Source organism: Ictalurus punctatus, chromosome 3 (genome assembly GCF_001660625.3).
Source record: "Ictalurus punctatus breed USDA103 chromosome 3, Coco_2.0, whole genome shotgun sequence".
Taxonomy (NCBI): domain Eukaryota; kingdom Metazoa; phylum Chordata; class Actinopteri; order Siluriformes; family Ictaluridae; genus Ictalurus; species Ictalurus punctatus.
The window spans coordinates 23,029,267-23,053,191 of NC_030418.2; the positions used below are offsets into that span (position 1 = coordinate 23,029,267).

The 23,925-nt window shown below is 37.1% G+C and overlaps 2 protein-coding genes across 2 annotated transcripts; one reads left to right on the top strand and one right to left on the bottom strand.

The window, feature by feature from the left end:
- The first annotated feature begins 203 nt into the window (after positions 1 to 203).
- Positions 204 to 9,594, top strand: erlin1 (ER lipid raft associated 1). The gene is made up of 12 exons (XM_017464039.3): positions 204 to 359; positions 2,110 to 2,244; positions 2,339 to 2,420; positions 2,736 to 2,782; positions 2,929 to 2,990; positions 3,074 to 3,199; positions 3,401 to 3,474; positions 5,431 to 5,489; positions 6,603 to 6,694; positions 6,839 to 6,928; positions 7,025 to 7,104; positions 7,318 to 9,594. Exons 2-12 carry the CDS (start codon positions 2,132 to 2,134, stop codon positions 7,537 to 7,539), a joined length of 1,047 nt encoding a protein of 348 aa, XP_017319528.1. The 5' UTR covers positions 204 to 359; positions 2,110 to 2,131; the 3' UTR covers positions 7,540 to 9,594.
- Positions 9,595 to 10,926: 1,332 nt separating this feature from the next.
- Positions 10,927 to 22,998, bottom strand: spef1 (sperm flagellar 1). The gene is made up of 8 exons (XM_017464043.3): positions 22,780 to 22,998; positions 21,974 to 22,085; positions 21,177 to 21,327; positions 21,013 to 21,055; positions 18,988 to 19,057; positions 18,797 to 18,893; positions 17,062 to 17,147; positions 10,927 to 11,103 (listed from the first exon to the last, which is right to left on the bottom strand). Exons 1-8 carry the CDS (start codon positions 22,889 to 22,891, stop codon positions 11,067 to 11,069), a joined length of 708 nt encoding a protein of 235 aa, XP_017319532.1. The 5' UTR covers positions 22,892 to 22,998; the 3' UTR covers positions 10,927 to 11,066.
- Positions 22,999 to 23,925: the final 927 nt, after the last annotated feature.

Here is a 23,925-nt window from a genome sequence, read left to right on the forward strand (position 1 = left end):
GGAAACCCCGAAGCACGGGTAGAACATGTGACCTCTGCACACACAAGAATTGTCATGTTCTTCTTAAATAAATAAAAAGCTACTGAGGAATCAAACACTCCAGGACGTGTTGTTATAGGAAGATAATCAGTTCGGAGAGGTCATGGTCTTCGGCTTCACGTTGGGCCACATCATCACCTCTTCATCGATTATTTTCTATAACAACAGGTCTTTTAATTTGAAGACTGGTCGTGTCGGTACTGTAAGAGTCCCTTCCAATGGCTGAGTTGTTGATGCGGCTTCACAAGAGTGGGAGAGGCATGTCTGCGTTTCAGCTAGAGTGAAATGCTCTTCAGTGTTCATTGACTGGTGAATGACAGGTATTCCTCTTACACTGGGAAATCTGTTGTATGGTCGTGCATTAATAGAAATAAGTTCGTTCGGTCGGTCGGTCCGGTTTGGATCAGGCCGCTTATCTGATTAGCGTGTAGATAGCCAAGCTAACAGTTAGCCGTTGTTTGTAGTTAGCGTGGAAGCTATCATTTCGGAGGTTGCGCTGAAGTTTATAGAGCTAATGAACTATCTGACTCACTTTACTTTTTAACGCGCCTACAATTAATATTTACAATGTAAGCTCTGAGACTCCGAGCCAATATTGTGCGCGTGATAATGATAATGATAGCTAGTTGCTAATTTATCGGCTAACAGAGAGCACAGGGAGGAAGTGACCTTAGCTACCTTATTAGCGCTAGCTCCTTGGCTAACCCTTTACTCGGCCAGCTCTTGATTCGACATTATATTTACTCTGCTTGTCACAGTGAAGAGAGTTTGACCAGACAGAAAGCTGTATGCTTTTCCCTGACCAAATATAGCTCTGTGTGTCGCTCCAGCTCGCCATGCTGTGTTTGTATAGAAGCCCGGTGTGGAGATTAGCTCTCGGCCTGTCAGTGCTACATTACAGCAGGGTTTACACATAGACTAACATCACTGTCACTGCTGTCCACAAATCTGATTAAAGATCTGCTGGAGATCAGATCAGATCTAGTCTGAACAGGCATAAGGAGCTAATGCTTGTGCTATAAGGAAGTATTTGCTTCATTAAATATGCTGTTGTAGTCTTAGGGTTTGTAGCTGATTTCTATCATCTGCTCAGTGATCTCTGTTCTGTCCGGAGTGGAAATGTCAGAATCACGTTTCTGATGGATTTCAAGCAGGACCTGAATTTCTGCTGGTTTTGGAGTCGTTTTAAGTATCGTAATGATGCACTTAACTTAGCCATTTATGGCATGATCCTGATATTTGACTGACATCATGACACCATTTAAGTTTCAGTGCCAAGTCATGTAAAACAGAACAAAAAAAAAAACTGCAACTATATCTGGTATTTGCATCGTCTTTGTGCTTTCTCATGGAGTATGATACGATACTGGCTTCTCAAGTCGGTTCTCAGAATATTTTTGAATAGAGTTTGAATGAAGACAAATTATGACTTAAAAGACTCCCTTTTTAAATTTATGAACCGTAAACTATATAAAGTGAAATGCATTTTGAAATGGCTCCTAGCAAAACTTTAATATTGTAAAGAAAACGCACTACAGGTTCACTGTATCTTAAAAAAAAGATAGATGTAATAAGTTGGTAAATGTGTCCCTGTGTTTGTGGAGTTTGCATGTTCTCCCCATGTTGTGGGGGTTTCCTCCCTCAGTCCAAAGACATGCATAGTAGGCTGACTGGCATATCCAAAGTGTTTAGTGTATGAATGGGTGTGTGAATTTGTATGTGATTGTGCCCTGCAATGGGCTGGCACCCCATCCAGAGTGTACCCTGCCTTGTGCCCCATGCTCCCTGGGATAGTCTCCAGGTTCCCCGCAACCCTGTAGGTTAAGTGGTATAGAAAATGTATGGATTAATATGTTTATATCGCACATTTCCATAATGCACATCACATGTTTTGCATTGTAATGCATTGTTACACTCCTACTTACGACGCATCAGTGGATCTATAAATTACAATGTCCACACAGATATCAGCCAAGCGTTTAATGCCTGCATGACCTCCAATACTGAATTTTAAATTCGGATTGGTACATTTTGGATAGAATAATTCGCTTGCTCGATCTGGTCTTGCAGAAGGTGAGGGCCGGGAAAAAGGATGACAATGGCGCATGTTGGGGCAGTGGTTGCGGCGATCACTGCTGTGATGGCCATTTTGCTTCACTCCTCCATACACAAGATTGAAGAAGGCCACTTAGCAGTTTATTACAGGTATGTGCTTAGAAATGTACATTTGGTATGTGTCTTTGAATCAAAAATCTAACCTGTTGTGAAACACAAAGCTGACGTGCCTTTTCTTTTCCAGAGGTGGGGCTTTGCTCACTGCTCCTAATGGCCCAGGCTATCACATTATGCTGCCTTTCATCACCACCTACAGATCAGTGCAGGTCTGCATAACACTGCTGTGTGTGTGTGTGTGTGTGTGTGTGTGTGTGTGTGTGTAATTAAGAGAAGATATTGTTTGTCCATTGCATTGTAATTTACATAACCTTTAGCCCTGACTTTTGGCCTGTTTTCACGAGAGCTGCTTCTTTCAGTTTCTCAATGACTGGCTAAAAAGCAGAACTTTGTTTACTGAATCTGAAAACTTTAAATGTGAAGCAGATTATGCAAATAGTAATGGTGGATTTCATCTGGTTTCTGCAGGCTTGTATAATTCAGTAGTCCTATTGATGTCTTTAATGATGTTCTCTTTGTTTTAGACGACACTGCAGACAGATGAAATAAAAAACGTGCCTTGTGGAACAAGGTAAAACTTTAACCACTGATAAGAGTTAGTATTGAGTAATTACAGAGATCTGAAACGGTTCTCTGTGTAAAACATGAAAGCTTAGATGGTACTTAAATAATGATTGATATATCTTTTTAATGTGAGGATTTTTTTTCCGTCTGCAGTGGTGGTGTCATGATCTATTTTGATAGAATCGAGGTGGTCAACATGCTTGTGCCATTAGCAGGTAATGACAGCTCAGATTGAGTGAAAAAGATACAGAAAAATGAAAACGAGCATAACATTGACCACGACCTCTGTCTTCCTCAGTGGTGGACATCGTGAGGAATTACACTGCGGATTATGACAAGACACTAATATTCAACAAAATCCACCACGAGCTGAATCAGTTCTGCAGTGTTCACACTCTACAAGAAGTCTACATCGAGTTGTTTGGTAAGCCACAGTAATGTCAAACAGTTTATCCTGCTGGCTAAATGTTTACATGGTTTAAACTACAAACCGTGTGTGTGTATCTTGGACGAGTTCAAACTGTTTGCTGTAAGTTCGTCACACTTTCATTGCAGCTGACTTTCATATGAACTGTGTGTAATTTGTTGTGTCATGGATTCATGTTTATAATCTGTTTTGTCACAGATATTATTGATGAAAACCTTAAGACTGCTCTGCAGAAGGATCTGAACTCCATGGCCCCGGGTCTCACTATCCAGGTGTGATTTCATTTCATCTGTAGTGTCCTCTTTCTGTTGTGTCAGGTGTGTATGAGCCAAGTAACAGACCCCAGCACCTTTATAGCGACTCGGTCATTCACACACACACACACACACACACACACACACACACACACACACACACCTTAAAAGCTTTTATACCACTAGAATGATGACCTCTCGATTCTGATTGGTCAGAAGGTGTTGATTATTTTTCTCTAACAGCAGCACTGACAGTAGTGTTGACTGCAAGGTAAATCACAGCTTTATATTAACACACTCGTTCTAATACCTTATCATTTCTATGGTAGCATATAACACTGGGACTTGTATAATGGAGGCTTACACAGTTTAAAGCTAAAAATAAACAGATAAAAAAAAAAAAAAGCCCTTGTCATATACCAACAAAAAACATAGACTTTGCAGTTGCAAAGCATTCTGATTTATTTAACATTTATGGAAGGAGATGTCAGACAAGGTTTTGCCATTTCTTAGTTATGTACAAGCTGCGTATTTTTATTAGCTTTAACCCTTGTGTGGTTTAACCCTGGTCCAAAAACTGTCATAAAAACTTTATATATATTAATATTTTGTTACACTTTCACTGACGTTGATTTTTGTACCAGCATCAGTTCTGAACTGATATATAATTAATTCAGTGATTAATATGTACAGTCTAAATATTAGCAAGAAGGAGTTGCAATATGAAAATGGCAAGATGTACAGTACAAAAGTCTTAGGCACCCTATTTATTTATTTATTTATTTATTTATTAGCACAAACTTTTTTTCTAGATTTTTATTTTACGATTTCTACATTATCAAGTCAGTTCAAAAATATTTTAGATTTCCAAGCATTTGTTTTCCAGCACAAAATGAAATGTTAAAGAAAAATGTTTGTATGTCAGTGAAGAAAGCAGCACATTATGTAAGATACCACTTTTCAGTTAAAAACACAATGAAAGCTGCTGGGATTTACTGACAAAATAAGAAGCAAGTGCGACAGTCAAAGTCTCCAGAAGAACTAATACCAAATATTGACTTTGTTTCATTTATTACTTTTTACTGCTCTTTATAGTATTTCTTTTAATGTAGAAACATTTACTTTTATTATGTTTGAAGGTGTCTTTGCTCTTCAGCATTTTTTTGCATGTGCCTTAGACTTTTGCACAGTACTGTACATGTATACACAGCGTGATGCATGAGCATATACAGATGGAGTGATGAATAGAAGTATAAAAAGGTTTTGATATTTACAAAGTACAGTATTTTAGGAAAATGGACAAGTATATGCAACAGATATGATGCATGTACAACTGAGAGAGCGTGTGCAAAATCGTCATTTATTAAAATGGACAAAAATACACCACAATGCTATCTAAAGTAGCAGCCATGTTTAAGCTGAAGCCCGTTTCTCTCTCAGCAAGCATCACACTTTGGTAAGGGTTGTGACTGAGATTTCCTGGCATTGTATTTTATTTTAGAAGTTAATCAGATGATGATATAATTCTGGTTTCATTTCTCCATTTGTTTTGATCTGTTTTTGTTATTTGCTGAACTGTTCATATGCACAGAGGAGTACTAAACCAGACAGTGTCTTTTTGAAGTTAGTGTGTGATAATTTAGACATGATATTTTCTCTAATGTTAAACTGGATTCAATTAGCTTCTTCTGTTTTGTTAGCTACATTAGCCCCCAAAGCTCTGTAGCAAACTTCAGACACCAAACATGTATTGGCTGATAAGACTACTTTTGGGATACAGGAAAAATTGTCAGTTTTATTTTCCTTTATTTCACACAAACCATTAAGTGGCTAAAATATGACAGGGTAATTTATGTAAAGTATACACGATGAAACTGAAGGCTGCAGTACATGACCAAGGAGTATGGCTGTGCATAATGATGCTGGAGTGCCAAGTTTTTGGAGCTCATTGTACTTGCTGTATGCTATTTGCAGGCAGTCCGTGTCACCAAGCCTAAAATCCCTGAGGCAATCAGGAGAAACTTTGAGCTGATGTGAGTATCTTGGCTTTGAATTAAAAAAAAAAAAGATTAGCTTTGTCTGGTATTATTCTAAATTAATACTGTTTAATTTGTTGAATTCAATTCACGATAGTGGCTTTTCGATTCTCAGAATATTTTGAACAAAATTTGAATGAAGAAAAATGATGACAATGTATTTCTGTCTGTCTAAAATGAATGAATAAATTGTTTAGTATTGTAAACAAAATGTACTAAAGATTCATCTTAAAAATAAATAAATGTATAAATTCTTCCCAAAATATGACTGAATAAACAGTCTCTGAGCGATAATGAGCTCTATAGAGCTCCAAAGTCGGATAAAATGCCCGTGTTCCATGACCCCTTTCTTTGGCACCATAGATTGCAGTGGTGGTGGAGTCATTTGAAAGCTACTGAAGAACTCCTTTTAAATGTTATAACATGGTTGAGTAAACCATATAATCTATGAGGTGTGTCTATCGTTGTGATCTGGAGCGATCGGATGTATGTATATTTTAATGCTGTGATTTTTAACTCTGTGAGGGGGGCAAGGTGGCTTAGTCTTTGGGGGTACGATTCCCGTGCAGAGTTTGCATGTTTTCACCTGTGCTTCGGGGGTTTCCTCCCCCAGTCCAAAGACATGTGGGCTGTAGGCTGATTGGAATTTACAAATTGTTTGTGTCTTTGTGTGATTTGTGCCCTGTGTGATTTGTGCCCTGTGATGGATTGGCATCCTGTCCCCTGCCTCATGCCTGAGTCTCCTGTGTAGGATAAGTGGTACAAAAAATGGATAGATTTAAAAATAGTTCAGTTGCATTAGATGCATAATTAATTATGCTGATTCCCAAGATGTGAATCGCACATTCCCACAATGCCTAAGGACAATTTCTTTGCATTGCGACCAACCATGTCACAGTGCATTGTTGAACATGATTATTTTGTATGATAATGATTTTATTAATTCTCAAAACACTACACAGATTGCAATAATGTAAAATTGGCTAGAAGTGGAATCACACATTTCCTCCCAAATGTTCTCTTTTAACTGAGACGAGTAACACCACAGCTTCAAGTACATTTGTGAACATTTGTCTTGTGTAAAAACAACATATTTTTGCCCTATTACAGGGAAGCTGAAAAGACCCGACTACTGATCACAGCTCAGACCCAGAAAGTTGTGGAGAAGGAAGCAGAGACTGAGAGGAAGAAGGCTATCATTGGTGGGCAAAACATATGCATCACCTGCTTTTACTGAATTCGTGACTGGGTTTTTCTTCTTCTTCTGCTTCTTCTTCTTCTTATTATTATTATTATTATTATTTTTTTATTATTATTTTTTTTATTATTATTTTTTTTCATCTCAGAGGCTCAAAAAATGGCTCAAGTGGCTGAGATCCAGTTCAAGCAGAAAATCATGGAAAAGGAGACTGAGAAGAAGATATCTGAAATAGAAGGTGGGAATAATGTGGTTACATATATTTACTTTAATTTTATAGGTTTCGGATGGAATGTTTAATATTGACATGCCTAATCAATATTGCTGATAACAGATGCCGCGTTCATGGCCAGAGAGAAAGCTAAAGCAGATGCTGAGTTCTACACAGCAGCGAAGTTTGCTGAAGCCAATAGGGTAAAATATATATTTTTTTCAAATACATATGTAGAAGAATTTGTTTATGCTACAGAGCATTTGGTGAACATTAGCATGTGATTATTCGGAACAGGCTTGTTCAGGCACCTGCTCACAACATGTTCTTTATCTACAGGTATAATGCAAATGATGCTAGACGTGCTATGAAAGAGGTTTTTATTGAAGTCGCTTCCTGTGTTCTTTGTCTTGTAGCTGAAGCTGACACCAGAGTATCTGGAGCTCATGAAATATCAGGCCATCGCTGCCAACAGCAAGATCTACTTTGGCCAGGACATTCCCAACATGTTTGTTGACAATACTGCCTCTCCCTCAACCAAAGGGGCTGACTCATTGGAGCAGCTGGAGTCGTTAACCCAGGCTGAGAAAAATCCTAGGAAAGTAACTGGGCTAAAAGCAGACGCAGAGCGTCACTGAGAGGCCCGCCCAGGGCTTCTCCTATGTCACTGTCTGTGTCTCTGGGGCTGGGATTGCTTGCGTGGCATGATGGCATAGATACTTTTCGGCTTTTCTGAGGGCTCTAAACTAACTGTGCAGTTAGTCATCTGACTTGAGGGCACTGATCAACAAAGAGGCTGTGTTTTACTATCACAGGCCTGTGATCTGGGGTAGGGCTTAAATGTCTTAAAAAGACACTGAGATCTATAAAGTGTGCTATGAATCAGTGATGCTGCTGTGATGACACAGCGTTCATTTCCCACCTATCTTTTACTTCTTTTTGCCCTTTTGTGTTATTTGAGGATTGATATGTGAAAAATTTGCATCTTGACAAATTTTGTGTTTGCATAACTGGAATTATAAGGCTTCATGCCAGTTGAGACGGGGGAAATTGGTTATGCAGCTACAAGAGGTTTTTTTTGTTGTTGTTGTTGCTGCTGCTGCCAAAAGTTATCTCGTGTCTTTCATAACACAGTCATAACACTGAGGTCTTAAAGTAAAGCCCCTCTACAAAACCTGTCATACAACACTTTCAGTGTGACTATAGGCCCATATTAAGCACAGTTAGATGGTGTTCGTCAGTGAATCGATATTGCATTGAAATGATGTACAGTTTACATTTGATGGTTCTGTGAATGAAAAGTTTTTGCATTGTTTTCACCTCCCTTGTAAATTGGGAATCCACAGGTTAGTGTACATGTAGTATAGTAGTTGGGTTTGTTCCTGTGCAAGTTGAATTGTGGGTGATTGTTGCATTGAAACGTTATGCTGCTTGCATTAAGTTGATTTTCATAGCATGGGCTCAGGAATCCAACATGCCATTTGCTGCCATTATTTAAACATGACTAGTTTTGTCTTACTTTGCTTTCACTGCATGACTGATGTGCAAAATGATGACCTCCAGTAGTCCAGCAGGAACCTACAAAGGGAAGTTAAATAAGGGCTTATGTATCTGGAAAATTAAAATAATGAATAACTAAGGAAACTACTGACCTAATGAAGGGCTATGAAATTAATCTTTCAGTAAAATGTTTGTACCAGTTAATAGACTTATTAGACCTGTTAATATGAAGTAAAGAACACCTTCACTCACATTTGCTGTTATGTTTCATTTCACCAATAGGGGGAGCATAGGTTCTTTTATAATTATAGACTGGAGGGAAAATACCAATTGAGCCTCAAGTACAAAAAACACTGTTTTGGCTTTGTTAGATGTAGATAGTCTTAGTTTCCTACGTGAGAAATTTGTGTGCATTTAATGAAAAGTTGTAAGCACTTATGGTGGTTACTGCTATAACATGCTAAGTGTATAGGTGCTAATTCTCAGGAAAGAGACAGGATGAGTTTACCAAAAGTATCAAATCTCAAGTCTTCTACATTTTCAGTAGTTTGTGGGTTTCAGGATTTTCTGCCTGGTTGATTAGTCTAACTTGGATCGGGCTTTAGGGCATTTCTCCCTCTGTTCGTTTTAAAAGAACCCTTCGTAGGTGATTCATCAGGCCTGTAACAGCATTCAGATGTGTAATGCCCTTTTTGTTCAGCATGTCTTCTGCTTTCAACCTGTTTTCTCTCAGTTGGTGTGAATTAGATCAAAGAGCTGAGGATTCGTCCAGTCTCTGTCATTAATTCCACCCTGTGTTTGCCATTTCTGTGGGCTTCCTTCTCTGCTGTATAGCATTTCACTTTTTTCCCTTGTGATTTTAAAGTACATATTATTAAAGGTTGGGAAAGGGTTCATAAAATGTGTAACATTATTAACAATTTTAAGGGGGGGAAATGCATTATTTGATTAAATGGATTATATAATTCAATGTTTCATGAGCATAAGGAAATCAAGACACTTTTGAATCTAATTACTAGTGGTGGATATGATTTTCAGTGCTGATCATTTAGAATGCGTGAAATGAAGCTACTCTGTGAATGTCACTTTTATACGTATGCATAAGTTGAATTCTTGATTTCCCAACATTTATATGCAAAATTTGTAACATTTTGACAGTTCAATTCTCTAAAATAAAACTTATTTTGATACCACCAATGTATTTAGGTAGTAGCTATTTTGTATGACTGGCCTCTTTTGTTGTTTTGTTTTTGTAACTTTTGGTCCCCAAATTGATTTTTAATCTCCCACTTTTCCCAATGATAAAGAGCTGTAATACCTGTTGGGTTGAATTACACTGGAGTACATCTAAAAACAGAAATTAGAAATATAAGTATAAATCTCTTTATACTACTACACTGTTGAATTCTCGAACCTGTTTGGACAGACGATGATTAAATTTGTATAACAGCAGCTCTCACACTAGTTCTGGCTGTAAGACAAATAACACGTTATAGTAATTTTAATACATCATCATACACTCACTGGCCTCTTTATTAGGAACAGCTGTACAATTGCACATTCATGCAGTCATCTAATAAGGCCACCGTGTGGCAGCAGTGCACCGCAAATACAGGTCAAGGGCTTTGGTTAATGTTCACATCAAACATCAGAATCAAAATTATTTTCTTATAACAACACACACCATGTGTATTTCTGCGTCACCCCGGTGCCTCTGGATCCACCGTGACCCTGAAAATGGTTACTGAAAGTGAGTGAGTATACCCCATTCCCCCACCATGTTTTATTCCTTATAATAAGAAACTTATGTTTGCCATCTCCTTTAGGCAATATCTAGTAGTGTGAACTTAATTATGTTCTATATCCTTATAAAAAGTCAGCATGTTTGTGTTATCTGGCAAGCCTTTCACTAATTTGCAGTAAGCAAATGCAGTGACGTAATGTGTTGCTCATTTTCCTTTTGTTAAAAATGTGTGGAAAGTCCAGCTGAAAATAAGTAATGGATTGGCAAAAAAAAAAAAAAAAAATGTAGCTTGTTATTATTGCCCATATGTCCATGTTTGCTTAGGAAATAAACCCCTTCAGCCAGTTATTTGTCTAAAGACAGGAAATGTCCATGGTTTTAGCCCAGTATAACGAATGATGCGTTGACTTTTCTGCATAGAACTTAACCAGTGGGGCATGAGGTGACGAAGGAAAAAGGAAGGAAATGGTTACTTTAGTCAGCAGACAAAAAAACAGCTAGTACTCCTACTGACCTTATAGGACACAGGCCTGCTCTGACTCAATTGTTTTTAAATGGCTGCTGATCTAGTAACAAATGGAGCATTTTTCATTCAGCTTACTGTGTGTATTTACACAATCTGACTTTTAAGTTTTCTCTTCTTTCAAACCTGTATGTTTCTGGCTTATGCAAAACTAACCTTGATTTAAAAAAAAAAAAAAGAAAAGAAAAAAAAAAGGTTCTCAAGATCTCTGTGAACATTTTCTGAGAAGTTAAAATGTACACAGCTGGAGTCATAGATCAAACATGATTGTGCTTTAAATGACTCTTTGTAGTGAAACAGATGTATAGTAGCTGATGCCAATGAATCAGCAAAGCTGCCTCACCACACCCCACAGTGACTTCACCACTGCCTTCCTCGATGTGGCACATTTCCTTCCTTCACCTTTTCACAGGAAATCTGCATGAACTTGTTCCACTGAGAGAGAGAGAGAGAGAGAGAGAGAGAGATATGCATAACCTATGCATCAAGGACAATGACTGATGTCTCTGATATTAACTTCCCTATTTATTAACAGGATAAACGTCATAAACAAACGGAAATTACTCGTTGTGTAATGCAGCGAATAAAAATCTTACTGGACTACATTAGAAGTTTATATTTGCCTTAACTTGCCGTTTCAATTGTTCTCTGGTGTCAAGACTGGATCTAGTATTCCTCAACAAATCTTAGTTAGGGAACTCCCAACAACTTGGGTAGGAAATTTAAATTAATTTCCGTGATTCAGTGACTGTCCAGACTCATGGCTCTTGATGTCTTCATGAAGAATATTCTGATTTGTAGTGTGTGAATGTGTGGGATTATGGCCTATGATGATTAGGCACCTCATCCATGTCCCCTGCCTTGTTTCCTGGGATAAGCTCCCCTGTGACACTGTCTAGGATAAGAAGGATGGATGGATGACACCTCTGCTTGGAATTTTATTGAAACTAGGAAAAGATTTTTTTTACATGGTAGAAAATGTTTAAAGCTACATTTTAATATTATTTAACTTCAGTAGTAAACAGCTTTAATGTCTCACATAATTAAATATGATGGTACATATTTGCTCAATGAAACTAATCTTTAAATAGTTGGATTATGTTCATAAATCTGCTCTGTAATCATAAGGGTGTCATTGGTACAGTAGTTTTATACACTGGAAGGAGTCCCTGGCTGCAAAAATCTGACAATACCCTCTGCAGAAAGAATGTTATGGAACCGACACTTCAAAATTGTGCGGCATCTATATTCATCAGTGCTTCATTAGCACAACAATAAATGGACTCTCAGGCTCAGCTGCTGTCCTATTGCCGCATTAGGATGTGTACTGGCACTCAGAAACTACATGATTGCATGATCTGATTTACAAATCACTGTGGGAAAGAACAATTGCATGCAGTGTTTTAAGATGTGTTAGGAATCCAGCAGTGAGTCATGGGGCAGATGCACCCTATTCGGAAGGACATCATACAGCATGCTCGGATTGCTCTTTCTCTGCCAGCCTTCGCTAGGAGAGAATAGTGCCCTAGACCAAGGGGAATTCTGCACCAAATACTGTACCTCAGAAGCAGAAAAAATAATTATTTAGCTGTGTGTGTTGTTTTCTATGTTTTCCTACATAGTAAAAAGGAAAATAAGGTCAATACCAGAACCTTATTTGAAGGAACCTCTTTCTTCATGTGAGTTTCTAACTGCAGTTTATAAGTAAGAACACAAAGTTATTGTTATGTTTTGGATCAGAAAATGGATTAGTTCAGACTTGTATAAGTTATCTCTGATGTGTCATCATTCCCATAAAGATTCTTTTGTGGAAACCTTGTCTTCACATTCCAGCTGAACAACATTATTTGTGTGTTCATTGCTGAGGTAAAGGAGGAAGGAGGGAGAACCACAGATGTCATCTTATAGCTTATCGCTGTGACACTCATGCCCTCATCCTGCCTGAAAGCAGCTGTCTTTTGGGTATGTGTGTGTGTGTGTGTGTGTGTGTGTGTGTGTGTGTGTGTGCGCGCGCACTTTTCTCAAGGTTTGTTTTTCTGCCTCTATCTTTGCCACAAGTATCTGCTGTGTGATAACACTCCTCTGATAGCACCTCAAGAGGTCTGTTGAGGTCATCTTTTACTTGAATCGTAAAATTTTCCACAAGATTTCATCAGTTTTTCATGTCCTCAAAAGGACAATGCATGTGTAACCCAACTTCTAAGAATAAACAGAATTAGCTAATCGGTATTGCAGAGCACAAAAAAGTGGAAGAGCACAAATCTATGCAGTACATTCGAGAAAATAGGGCTTATTAAGGGTTCTTCAGATAGTTCTTATAGTTTCTAAAATGTGCATTACTAGGGAGCCCTTTCTAAAATTATATACAGTGGGGGAAATAAGTATTGGACACATCAGCATTTTTTTTCAGTAAATATATTTCCAATGAGGCTATTCACATGAAATTTTCAGTATTAGCAGAAGAAATCTGGAAATATAAAGAATTCACTACATTAAAGTAAATAAATAAAGTTGTTTGTAATTAAGTTGAATGACACAGGAAAAAAGTATTGAACATGTTAAGAAAGGAACCAGCTGGTAAGGTAAGGAACCAGCTGAAATCCGTAAGTAATTATACCCCTATCTGTGCAAGTGAATATCACCTGGGTTAGTAAATTAATGGTCTATAAAAAGGCTTTTCATTACCAAGGTGTCACACAAGAAACATCTCATGATGGGTAAAACCAAAGAGCTCTCCCAAGACCTTCACAACCAAGACCAAGACCTTGACATATTTCAAAATTTCTGAATCCTCCAGTAAGCACCATTGGGGCCATTATCCGCAAGTGGAAGCAACATCACTCCGTAATCAACCAGCCACGTACAGGAACTCCTCGCAAGATTTCTGACCAGGGAGTCAGAAGAAAAGTCAGAAGAATAGTCAGAAGAGTACCCCAAGTGGGATCTCCCAAGGTGGGGATTGAACCCCTGACCCTGGAGGTGTGAGGTGTGAACGTGCTAATCACTAAGCCACCATGTGCCTATTATTATTATTATTATTATTATGATGATGATGATGATGATGATGGGAGATGTTTAGACATCCTGTGTCTGAAGAATATTTGTCCACTAGTCTCTGGGGAATGGACAGAATGTGTCTTTAAAGAGATGGATAGGAAGTCCTTGCCCGCAGCTGACATCTTGTCTGCACATTACATTACAGTGAGATGATGCTACAGAAACGGGTCCGACGTTTCAGACATTTGCACTTGAAAAAAACAACTCCATAGTCATGAGAAGTGTAAACAATAATAGTCATTCATTCATTTTTTTTCTTCTGTTTTCCTGCAAGGGGTCAGGGTGTAAACACCAAATGTCTTTGTTTTGTCCTTGATGTTATAATTTGTTAAGTTAGAAATCAACGTCTCAGACCTAAATGTTGATGTGAGGAACATTAGAACAGTGGCTACATGTTTTATTTTGTCAGTGTCCTGTTTATTGCTGGTTAGAGGATTTATAACCCACTGTTTGACATACACAATTAAATACACACGTACTGACTGTTGTTTGACCCCCTACTGTGCTGTGGTTCCCTGTGTTCTTCATTTCAGTGCCTCATTAGTGTATGGTGGGAAACTCACACAGAATTTACTGAGTGAAAACACTTTCCCTGTGTGTAAGAGTTTATTTTACCTTATTCAGCCAACAAATGGGTTCTATTATATTTATTACTCTTCAGTCATTCATCTCTTGAGTATCGCTCAGTAAACATTAAACAAAGTTTCACTCAGTACAGTCATAATTTTTTTTATATCTGTTATATCTGTTTTATATCTATTTTTTATTTTATACAGAATCCGGAAACACTGATATCTCGACACGCTGATCAAAGCTTCTATTTATCACATGGAATCAAATTTATGTTTCCATATTTTAATTTTGTCACTCCATTAACAGCATTTCAATGAATCAGTGAACATTTTGTATCTCTGAAGAGTTCTCTCAGGCTAGAATGAGATTATTATCAAACCCTATTGCTTGTTTCAATCTCTGGCATGGCACAACTTTCTCCTGCTTTCAGATGTTAATAAACACTCGTAAATGACCCAGGCTTGAATGACCCACTCTAACGGCCCCTCTCTGAAGTCTCTCCATTTTGGTTTGTGGGCTTGTACATTTAGTCTCAGCTTGACTTACTATGGGCTTGTCATGAGCACAGAATTAGTCATCAGGAAATAGCGCGCTTCTTCTTTATGCACTTTGACTCATTTTCAGTGGAGCCTTTTCTGTCCTTACATGACTTTATTAGATCAAAATATCATCAGAATAATTTGCATATGTGTCAGCCCCTTGGCCTCCTCATCGTTTTAATGTCATTGTTTTGTTAGATTAAGTTTTATTTGTTGTTATATGGTTATGGTTATGATTTTATGTTTAGCTCACTGATATGACACTCCTGCTGGCTTTTCCCTGGACTAGAGTTTGCAATAATAATAATAATAAGAGCAAGTGCAGTGTGTTAACAATGCTTGGTCAAGCTTCAATATAGTCAATACTGATTTTAAGGTTTGTTTGTTACACAGGATATATTGCATGCTAATGCTAGCTGAATTAAAGTTAGAGTAAACTGTGATGGGAAGCTTATATTATTAAGCTAAGGCAGCTAATTTGTTACACAAGGTGATGAAGCATGCAACACCATACAACTGTGAAATTATAGCATTTTTAAGTAAGTACAGTTCTACCTTGGTGTTTTTACAGTAGCTTACTGGCAGCTTAATTATCAGTAATTTACTGTAAAATCTACAGGAACTAATTGGCAGTGATAAACTTTCAAAACAGGTAAGAACCATTTTAAATGCTAATTTTACAACTTTCAGGTATACAGATGCATTCCTCAAATTGATTTGCTGCCCTGCATGTAACCTATGTAAAGTATTCACTTTACGTCCTGACGTCCTGCTTTGCTCAGTCTTTAGAACAGCAGAGGAGCTGAAACATTGCTTGAAGCTGTGAGTCACTGAGCTTTACTGCTGCTCAAGCTACCAAGGCTCCATTCCCACATTCCCAAGCTTCCAGTCAGAGTCAGTCTGAGATATCACACTGTGTGAGGCTGAGGCTTTAGCAAAGGGTTGAGGCTTAAGAGAAAGATATGCACACATGCATAAACACAGACACACTACTTGGCTATTATTTTACTGCAACAGATCTTTCATATTGAAACACAGAGCTACAGAGGATGTGGGTTTGTAGTGTCATTGACTTGTTATATGTTATTCTAGGAACATTTCCTATACATATATGGGTATTTATGTTCTGTGTGCACCACTGACCACTGAAACTTCTAATATTTACTGTATATAGTTCATAATGTCATTAGATAACTTTACAAAGACTGAGGAAACAAGCTAACACAAATAGAAACCTTAAACCCAAGACATGAGAAAATAAACAGAGAGAGAGGAAGATAAATAACTCCAAACAACCACTCAAACAAACCAAAAAAAAAAGTACTAACAGAAACAAAAGATGGAAAATAAAATAATTACTTTAATTTATACAGTATATCTAGATGTCATTCTTTTTGCCAGTTTGTAGTATACAACATACCTTTCTCCTTACTCTTATTTTTCAATGTAACAAGGCATTAGGAGATCTAGCTTTAAAGACCCTGTAGCTATTAATCCAAAGTAGGAAGACTGTCCTCCTACAAGGAAGCAAAATACGCCTTACAACCATTTACAACCAGCAACTAAACCAAATGAATGGCAATTTATTTTGATAGTATCATTATATTAGGGTTTGATCAAATTTGTGTGACAACCAAAATTAATTTATGACAAAAACAAACTTAGTTGAATATTTACAAGATAGTTGCACTGCTCATTTTCATCATTTTCTGTCATCTGTGTTTTAATTAGGTTAAAACTAAGTATCAATAACAAACAATGAGCAATTGAAAGAGCAAGTTCAACAAAACATTCAAATTTAATAAATGCCGATTTACAAGATGATGCTATAATCTACTGCCAAACAGAATTACATAGTAATTAAATAATAGTAAGTAGTAAATAATCGGCAGCTGCAGAACACAGTGAAGCAATCATAAAAACATTTTGAAAAACAAATAAAAACCTGTTAAAATACAATCATTTCAATTTCAACCACAAGGTATGTACAGTGTGATTATGCTGATACATTTAAGAATGCTCAGGATCACAATGAATATTCTTACTATAGCATTATTCATTATTCATAATTACTAAATTCAACATTATAGAATGAAGAAAACAAGATGACTTAAAAGACAAAAAGGACAAAAGTAAAATGTCTTTTTCATTTTTCAGCCATTGTATGATTTCATACTGTTTTCATGGTACTGGTGTTCATGGAATATTGGTGCGGGCTTTGTACCTCTCCAAGTGCTTAGTCAGGTCCTCAATGCGCAGGTCCTTCAGATGAACCAGATGCTCCAACCTGTTCACTTTTATCTGTAAAATCTGTAAAATCACAACAATGAACATTACACTGGTGCATCACTACTGAAAGAAATAATCAGGAAAGATGAACTAGTCTACTTGTCAGAGCCAGACATACTAAAAACATGCTTCATTCCTTTACAAAAATCACTGGCTAAATTCTGTTTATAATATTTATGTGAATGACAACCTTTTCACAGGCTCTAGCTTGTTCCTGGCATTAAACTTGAAAACATGAGAATATCTAACACTAAAATATTTGAGGTAGTAATCATGATTTTACTAAACTTTATGACTAGTTATATATGTTGTTGGTCACCACAGCAGATCGTTGGTCTGCATATTTGATTTGGCACAATTTTATTTATTTACATACACCGGATGCTGTTCCTGATGCAACCCTCCTGTTTTATCCTGGCTTGGGACTGGCACTGAGTGCAATCTAGTGGCTGGATTGGTTCCCAGCCTGGGAATCGAAACTGGGCTGCAGCGGTGAGAGCATGGGATCCTTATCTTCTGGACCACCAGGGGACTGACTGACCACTTATATATACTAAGGCATAATCTTGCAAAACTTTCTCATTTAAACCTGGTGAATAATATAATTATGTCTTCAACTGCTTGAACCTGACTCCAGCAAATATAATACATGCTTGTTGGGTGCACTAATTTGCACGTATAAGTACCATTCCCTGAGGGATTTCCTGGCTGTTAAACTAAATTGCATATGCTAAATGAATCTATTTGCATAGGCACTTTTAGGTATGAATGCCATTAATTGCATAATCTTTAAGGCATACAACAGACAATATGTGCCATATTGCACATGTCAAAATTGTCCTCTGTAGTTGCCTGTTAGTAAATCAGCTTGCACATTTTTTCATGGGTATTATTAAGTTTGCAGGTTTTTAGCCAACTAATAAATCAGTGTTTTTTCGGTGTTAGTTATTTTGCACTACATACTCTTTAAAAATGTTACAGTAAAAGCCTAATTATTGCAGATGTTACAGTGATCTACTTCTGCTTACAACACTACAGTTGCAACAGCAAGAGGAAGTAGTTTTACAAAAGAAACATGACATGAGTGCCCATGAGTTCTCGTAAATCAGAGGAAGGATGTTTAATCTTGCATTAGAGGAGATTTACTTAAGTTACCAAGTATAAGTGTGTTCCAGTATGACACAAGACGATGACACTGATGAAGTGTCAAAGAGTATTTCTCTGTTTGGTCTAACTGTGAGATTTTGTATATCAAGTGTGTCTGAAAGAGGGTTTTTTTGTGTATCAAGAGTTTGTCTACCAAGTCTTAGCTTTTGTCAGATGGCCAATATTACTTTACATCAAACCATCAGATAAAAATGATAATGAACATGAGCTGAGGTATAGAATAAGAAAGGAAGGAGGATGGTTTGCTTTCAGGGCTGAAGGACATTAGTCATCTTGACTGAAGTGTTTTTCCTTCTAACTAATCAAGGAAGAAAGAAAGTAAAAACCAATTCTCTCCCATCTTGTTTAAAACTAGCAATTAGTATGATATTTATTACCATGCAGACAATTCTGTGCCCCACAAAAGGTGGAAGTAAACTGGAGAGTTCAGTTTATGGATCTTCATAATGAATTGAAACAGAAAAAGTGCAACAGTGTTGGTGAGGTTTTTTTAATAGCCTTACCTCTACAGTCTCCTGTAAAGCCAGCAGAGCCTGCTCCTTGTCCTCCAAAAGCAACCGGAAGGCTGCGTCTACATTTTCACCCAACACTATAGGAGGGCTGTAAAAAATTAAGTGCTGTTATAAGTCACAGGATTTCAACTGTCCAATTATTTAATAATGTAATATGATTATATGCAAAACGCAGGTAATACTTAGATTTCTGGGTCTTTTTCACAGGACCGGCTGTCTTGTGAGAGTTCTCAAAAGTGCTCTGGCCATTTTCTGCAAAATTTAAAAAAAAAAAAAAGTTTGCTAATGTATGAAAGAGATTTCTACACAACTATCCCCCTTAATCATCTTCAGCTAATAATTATATATTAATTAGAAGTATCTAAACATTAAGAACAATGTACAAAATGATGAAAAACATAACTACTGACATGTATTTATGCTTAAAAAATTTTTTTTAATGTAACTAAAATTTGATCACTTTAAGATTCTCAATAAAGCTGGCTCCTGATTCCTCAGAAATCAATTTGAGAGCTGAAGAAAAAAGCTAGTTGGTTTTAATAGATCCTTACCAGGCAAAGCTAATCTAATTTGCCTCTATGTGAACCTAATAAACACATTGAGGTCAAATGATCAAAGGAAAGGCAATGGAGAGCACCAGACTACAGAGAACTACAACTAGAGACTTTTATTTGGCTGAAAGGTCTGAGCCAAGTCATTAACACTAACAAAGTTTGACCTTTACAGGGTCCCATAACAGAAGGAAAATAACAAACTGAGACAAAGCCACAGGTAATAAACTCCTTACCATGAATATTTGTGCCTATGTTACAATTAGCATAGTTTTCCTGATCTGATAGTAATTGGGACTTTCTGCTTGGTTCTAACAGGAGCAGTAAGTCAGTGGACAGTGATAAGGGCCATCTGGTGAAAGGAACTGATAGGGAAAAACTTTTTTCTACATGAAAAGAGGGAGTTGGGCTGACCTCAGGCCATAGCTGAGAGATAATAATAATGAGGTGTAGGAAACTGAGAGCTGAAATGACTGGCACAGACAAGTCTGTTATCAACAAACTGCTAGAGTTTGCATCTGATTTTGATATTCAACTGAAAAGATTAAAATATCTGTAATTCATATTACAGAGGTATTAAAACATCTACAACAAATGCCTGAAATGGACAAAGACATCATTGCTCCTTTTGGGTTTTATGAATTTAGTTGTACATACATGTTTCTTAGAGGACTGACAGAAGTGCATCATGGGAACTGGTGGCTCAGTGGTTAAGACCTTGGCCTTGTAGTCAGACGGTTGTGAATTCAAAGACAAGCTACCACTGTTGGGTCCTTGTGCAAGACCCGTAACCATCAACTGCTCAGATGTATCCTGTCTCAATTGTAAGTAGCTTTGGATAAAAGTGTCAGCCAAATGTTTTTAATTTAATAGTTATATTATACATATTATTATTATTATTTGAGACAATTATTTGAGCGTTTTGTGTTTCTTCGCTACAAGACTTTTCTCCATGGTGATCACTCCCACATCATGTGACTGAATCTAACCAGTAAGGCTCCATGTTGGCATACAGTGATCAGATGATGATACATGATATGCATCTTTGTTCTTTGTCCTGAGGAGGGCCAACTAGGCCAAAACACTGGCATTTCTTTACACGTTGACATAAAATATAATTGGGATCCAACTGAGCTAATGCCCCTTTATTGATTCCTTAGTGGAGTGAGTGTTAGTCATCATCTTCAGATGTGAATTTGACCAAGTAATATGAAAGCTATGTTCTCCAGAACAAAAATGTCATGGTGCAACCACAGTACACATGTTTACACAACAATACTGGATGCAGAAGTAAAGACCTCTCAGGCCCAAGGCTTCAACATTTCTCTATGAAGAGAAAGAAATATCTTTACTGGTTGCTGCTGTCTGGGTTAAAGGTATCAATGTTACATGACAATGAGATCATTTGTTTTTACACAGCAACCATCAGCATTTTGCTTTTCTAAAAACATGTTGTAAGGGCTTCAATCTGCTGCTGGTCAGTGGAACAAATGCTATGAGCAAGCAGAAGAACTGCAACAACGAGGGTTTTGAGTTTACACTACGGTGAAACTGGAGGAATTGTCATGTGTAACCACATAAAAGCTAAGCTGTAAGGATGATGGAGCAGTGTGAGCAATGACTTTTCAAACTTCGGGAAAGTTCAAACAAACCTACCTGTTTTTGCTTTTTCATTTACAGTGCTGTAGTATTCTGAATCCTAAAGAAGACAGGCACATTTCATTATTTATGTAGCCAGTGATTCACTGTGAAAAAAAAACAAACACACACACACACACACACACACACACAAACACACAGATGAAGTTTCAGTAATTAACCTGGGTGATGTCTGAAACTCTCCCTGCTTGTTTCTCCTCTAATCTCTCTCTGAGAACACACAGAACCGGCTCAATGCTTCCCGGGGTGCTGAGTGTGATCTTCTTTAAAGTATCCACTGGAACATGGAAATTCAGCTTGGAGAAAACCTTCCTGAGAGAACAACCATGTTTATCATTTTATAGATTTCAGATGCTCATTGCAAATTTTCATGACAGTCTTTATACTGTAAGTAAAGCAAAGGAAATATACTGTACACTTTACTGCACTTTAATAAACAGAACTGTTGGGTCATTATTTTATACCACAATGCTGTTCAAGTCTTGATTCTGATTGGTCAGTAAGTGTTGATTTCTATAAAAGCAGCTCTGACTGTTTTTATAAAAAGTGAAGGAATGACTGTTGATACCTCCTATAACAAGTGATAACAGGAACTCATTTTAAATCAAGTTAAAACATTAAATGTAGCCATACATGGATCAAAATATGACACGTTGTTCAATAATAATAATAATAATAATAATAATAATAATAGTAATAATAATTATGATGATGATTATGATGTTCTGTTCTGTATGAATTAGGCTTCTAAGTTAAATATGCCTATTTTAGGAAAGGCACTAGATCAAAAACAAACATTCAGCCCCCAACTCTCCCATTCCATCATTAGTACTGAAGACAGAGATGTAGCTGAATGTCTCACTTAATCCCTTGGGAGCGTTTGAGGCAGCGCCAGAGTCATATAAGCAAAGTATGGTTTTTATTACTGTCTGCCTGGAAGACAAATACATTTGCTTGCCTGTTTAGCATGTTCCAGTTAGTCAGTTTCTGTTGAGTGGAGTGTGCAGGTGTATAGTTGTGTAGCTCCACCAGCTTAGGGAAGAAATGCTTCACAACTTCAGCAGCCATAACTACAGACATGAAAACCAGAAAGATGCAAGGTTTTTTCAATGATATATAGGTCAGGAAACATTTTGCATCCAGAGACCCCTTTAATTGTAAAACCAACTGCACAAATCCCCTCAGCAAGTATTTATTTCATGAACTCTTTGGAAGGCACTGTTTTTTTCTCTCTCTCTAAATCTAACCCACAACCACTGGCCAATTGTTGTTGCAGTGGGTTGATGGCATCTATTGGTTTCCTCAGTAGAAATATATCTCCAGACCTCAGCAAGCAGTGTTTCTTAAATCCACTGCCCTAAAACACTTTTCTGAGCCCATTATACCACCTGATGATATTAATTTAGTAACTTTTAGATATGGTCTCCTTTCAATGTGGTGTTTATATTTTATTGCACACGTGTTGCATGGACTGATTAATAAATAAAGCAAGTAAAATTGTGTAATTAGTTTGACGTTTACTCGAAAATCGGTCAAATTATGAAATGTCACTTATGGTAGTGGAAGAAGTTAAAAGTAACTATATTTTGAGGACTATATTAAATTTTTCTTGATCTTTTAGAGATATTCATAGAATGATGGGTGAAATAAGTACAAACTGCTGCTACTCCTGCTTGGATACTTTTGTTTGCTTGTTTGTTTGTTTGTAGCCAAAAGCTGGATGGAAGTTAGTGTGATAGCTAGCAGCATCGCTATCTGAGTTACCTCCATCACTGAAGTCGCGTGAGATATTCCTTTTAGGTCTGGAGAGTTTTATTTTATCTATCCAAGCGTAGAGGTCTTGCAGGGCTTCTTCATTTAGCTCCTTATTCATCATGAGATGCACTCTTTCGTGTTTGAAAATCTAAACATATGTCTAAATGCGCACACTTCAGCTCTGCACCTGTCGGGTTGTTTGAACGGTTTCTAGGCAACCAAAAATACGGCACGCGACAATGGACAATGCACTCAAAACGAAAAGGCGATTTGAAATTCCATTAGTACTGTAGACAGGTAGCAGTAATGTAGACCAAGAGCTCTCAAACAAACAACCAGAGACCCCTTTAACCGTAAAATAAATCCCACGGTCCCTCTCAGCATTTCCTGTATGCATACAATAGCCTAATGTTCTGTCTATTTACTATATAGCTTGCTATTCCAGAAATTTCCAGAAATTTTGACAGAACACATTCAAGTGCATATTATTTGTAGGTCAACTTGTTTTGGGTTATTGAGGTTTGGATTGAACCCATGCATTTTAAACAGGCTAAAATACTTTTCTGAGCTCATTATACCACCTGATGATATTAATTTAGTAACTTTTAGATATGGTCTCCTTTCAATGTGGTGTTTATATTTTATTGCACACGTGTTGCATAGACTGATTAATAAATAAAGCAAGTAAAAATTGTGTAATTAGTTTTATGTTTACTCGAAAATCGGTCAAATTATGAAGTGTCACTTATGTACATGGAGGAATTTAAAAGTAACTATATTTTGAGGACTATATTAAATTTTCCTTGATATTCATAGAATAATGGGTGAAATAAGTACAAACTGCTGCTACACCTGCTTGCATACGTTTGTTTGCTTGTTTGTTTGTAACCAAAAGCTGGATGGAAGTTAGACCGGAATAAAGTTGGTTTGAAGTAGGACGTTCGGTATATCTGGAAATTAAGGGATAGTCTCTAAATATATACGACATTATTAAACACGTTCTAACTTCAATAGCATTTAAAGGGAATGACTTACAGTCATATAACCAACTGTAAAGTGTTCATCTAGGTGTCAGCAAGGATGCACACCTTTTAAATATATTTAATAAAATAAACTATTAAATCACATACATTTGACATGTATTTCATTACTGAA

What these genes read in the sequence shown, in the direction of transcription:
- spef1 (XM_017464043.3), bottom strand. Translation starts at nt 22,891, where the DNA reads ATGATGAATAAGGAGCTAAATGAAGAAGCCCTGCAAGACCTCTACGCT. An exon ending in AAATGAAAAAGCAAAAACAG is followed by an intron (nt 19,058 to 21,012) that starts GTAGGTTTGTTT and finishes TAAATTTTGCAG; the next exon opens with AAAATGGCCAGAGCACTTTT. An exon ending in CTGACTAAGCACTTGGAGAG is followed by an intron (nt 11,104 to 17,061) that starts GTACAAAGCCCG and finishes TCTCTCTCTCAG; the next exon opens with TGGAACAAGTTCATGCAGAT.
- erlin1 (XM_017464039.3), top strand. Translation starts at nt 2,132, where the DNA reads ATGACAATGGCGCATGTTGGGGCAGTGGTTGCGGCGATCACTGCTGTG. An exon ending in CCACCTACAGATCAGTGCAG is followed by an intron (nt 2,421 to 2,735) that starts GTCTGCATAACA and finishes TCTTTGTTTTAG; the next exon opens with ACGACACTGCAGACAGATGA. An exon ending in AACGTGCCTTGTGGAACAAG is followed by an intron (nt 2,783 to 2,928) that starts GTAAAACTTTAA and finishes TTCCGTCTGCAG; the next exon opens with TGGTGGTGTCATGATCTATT.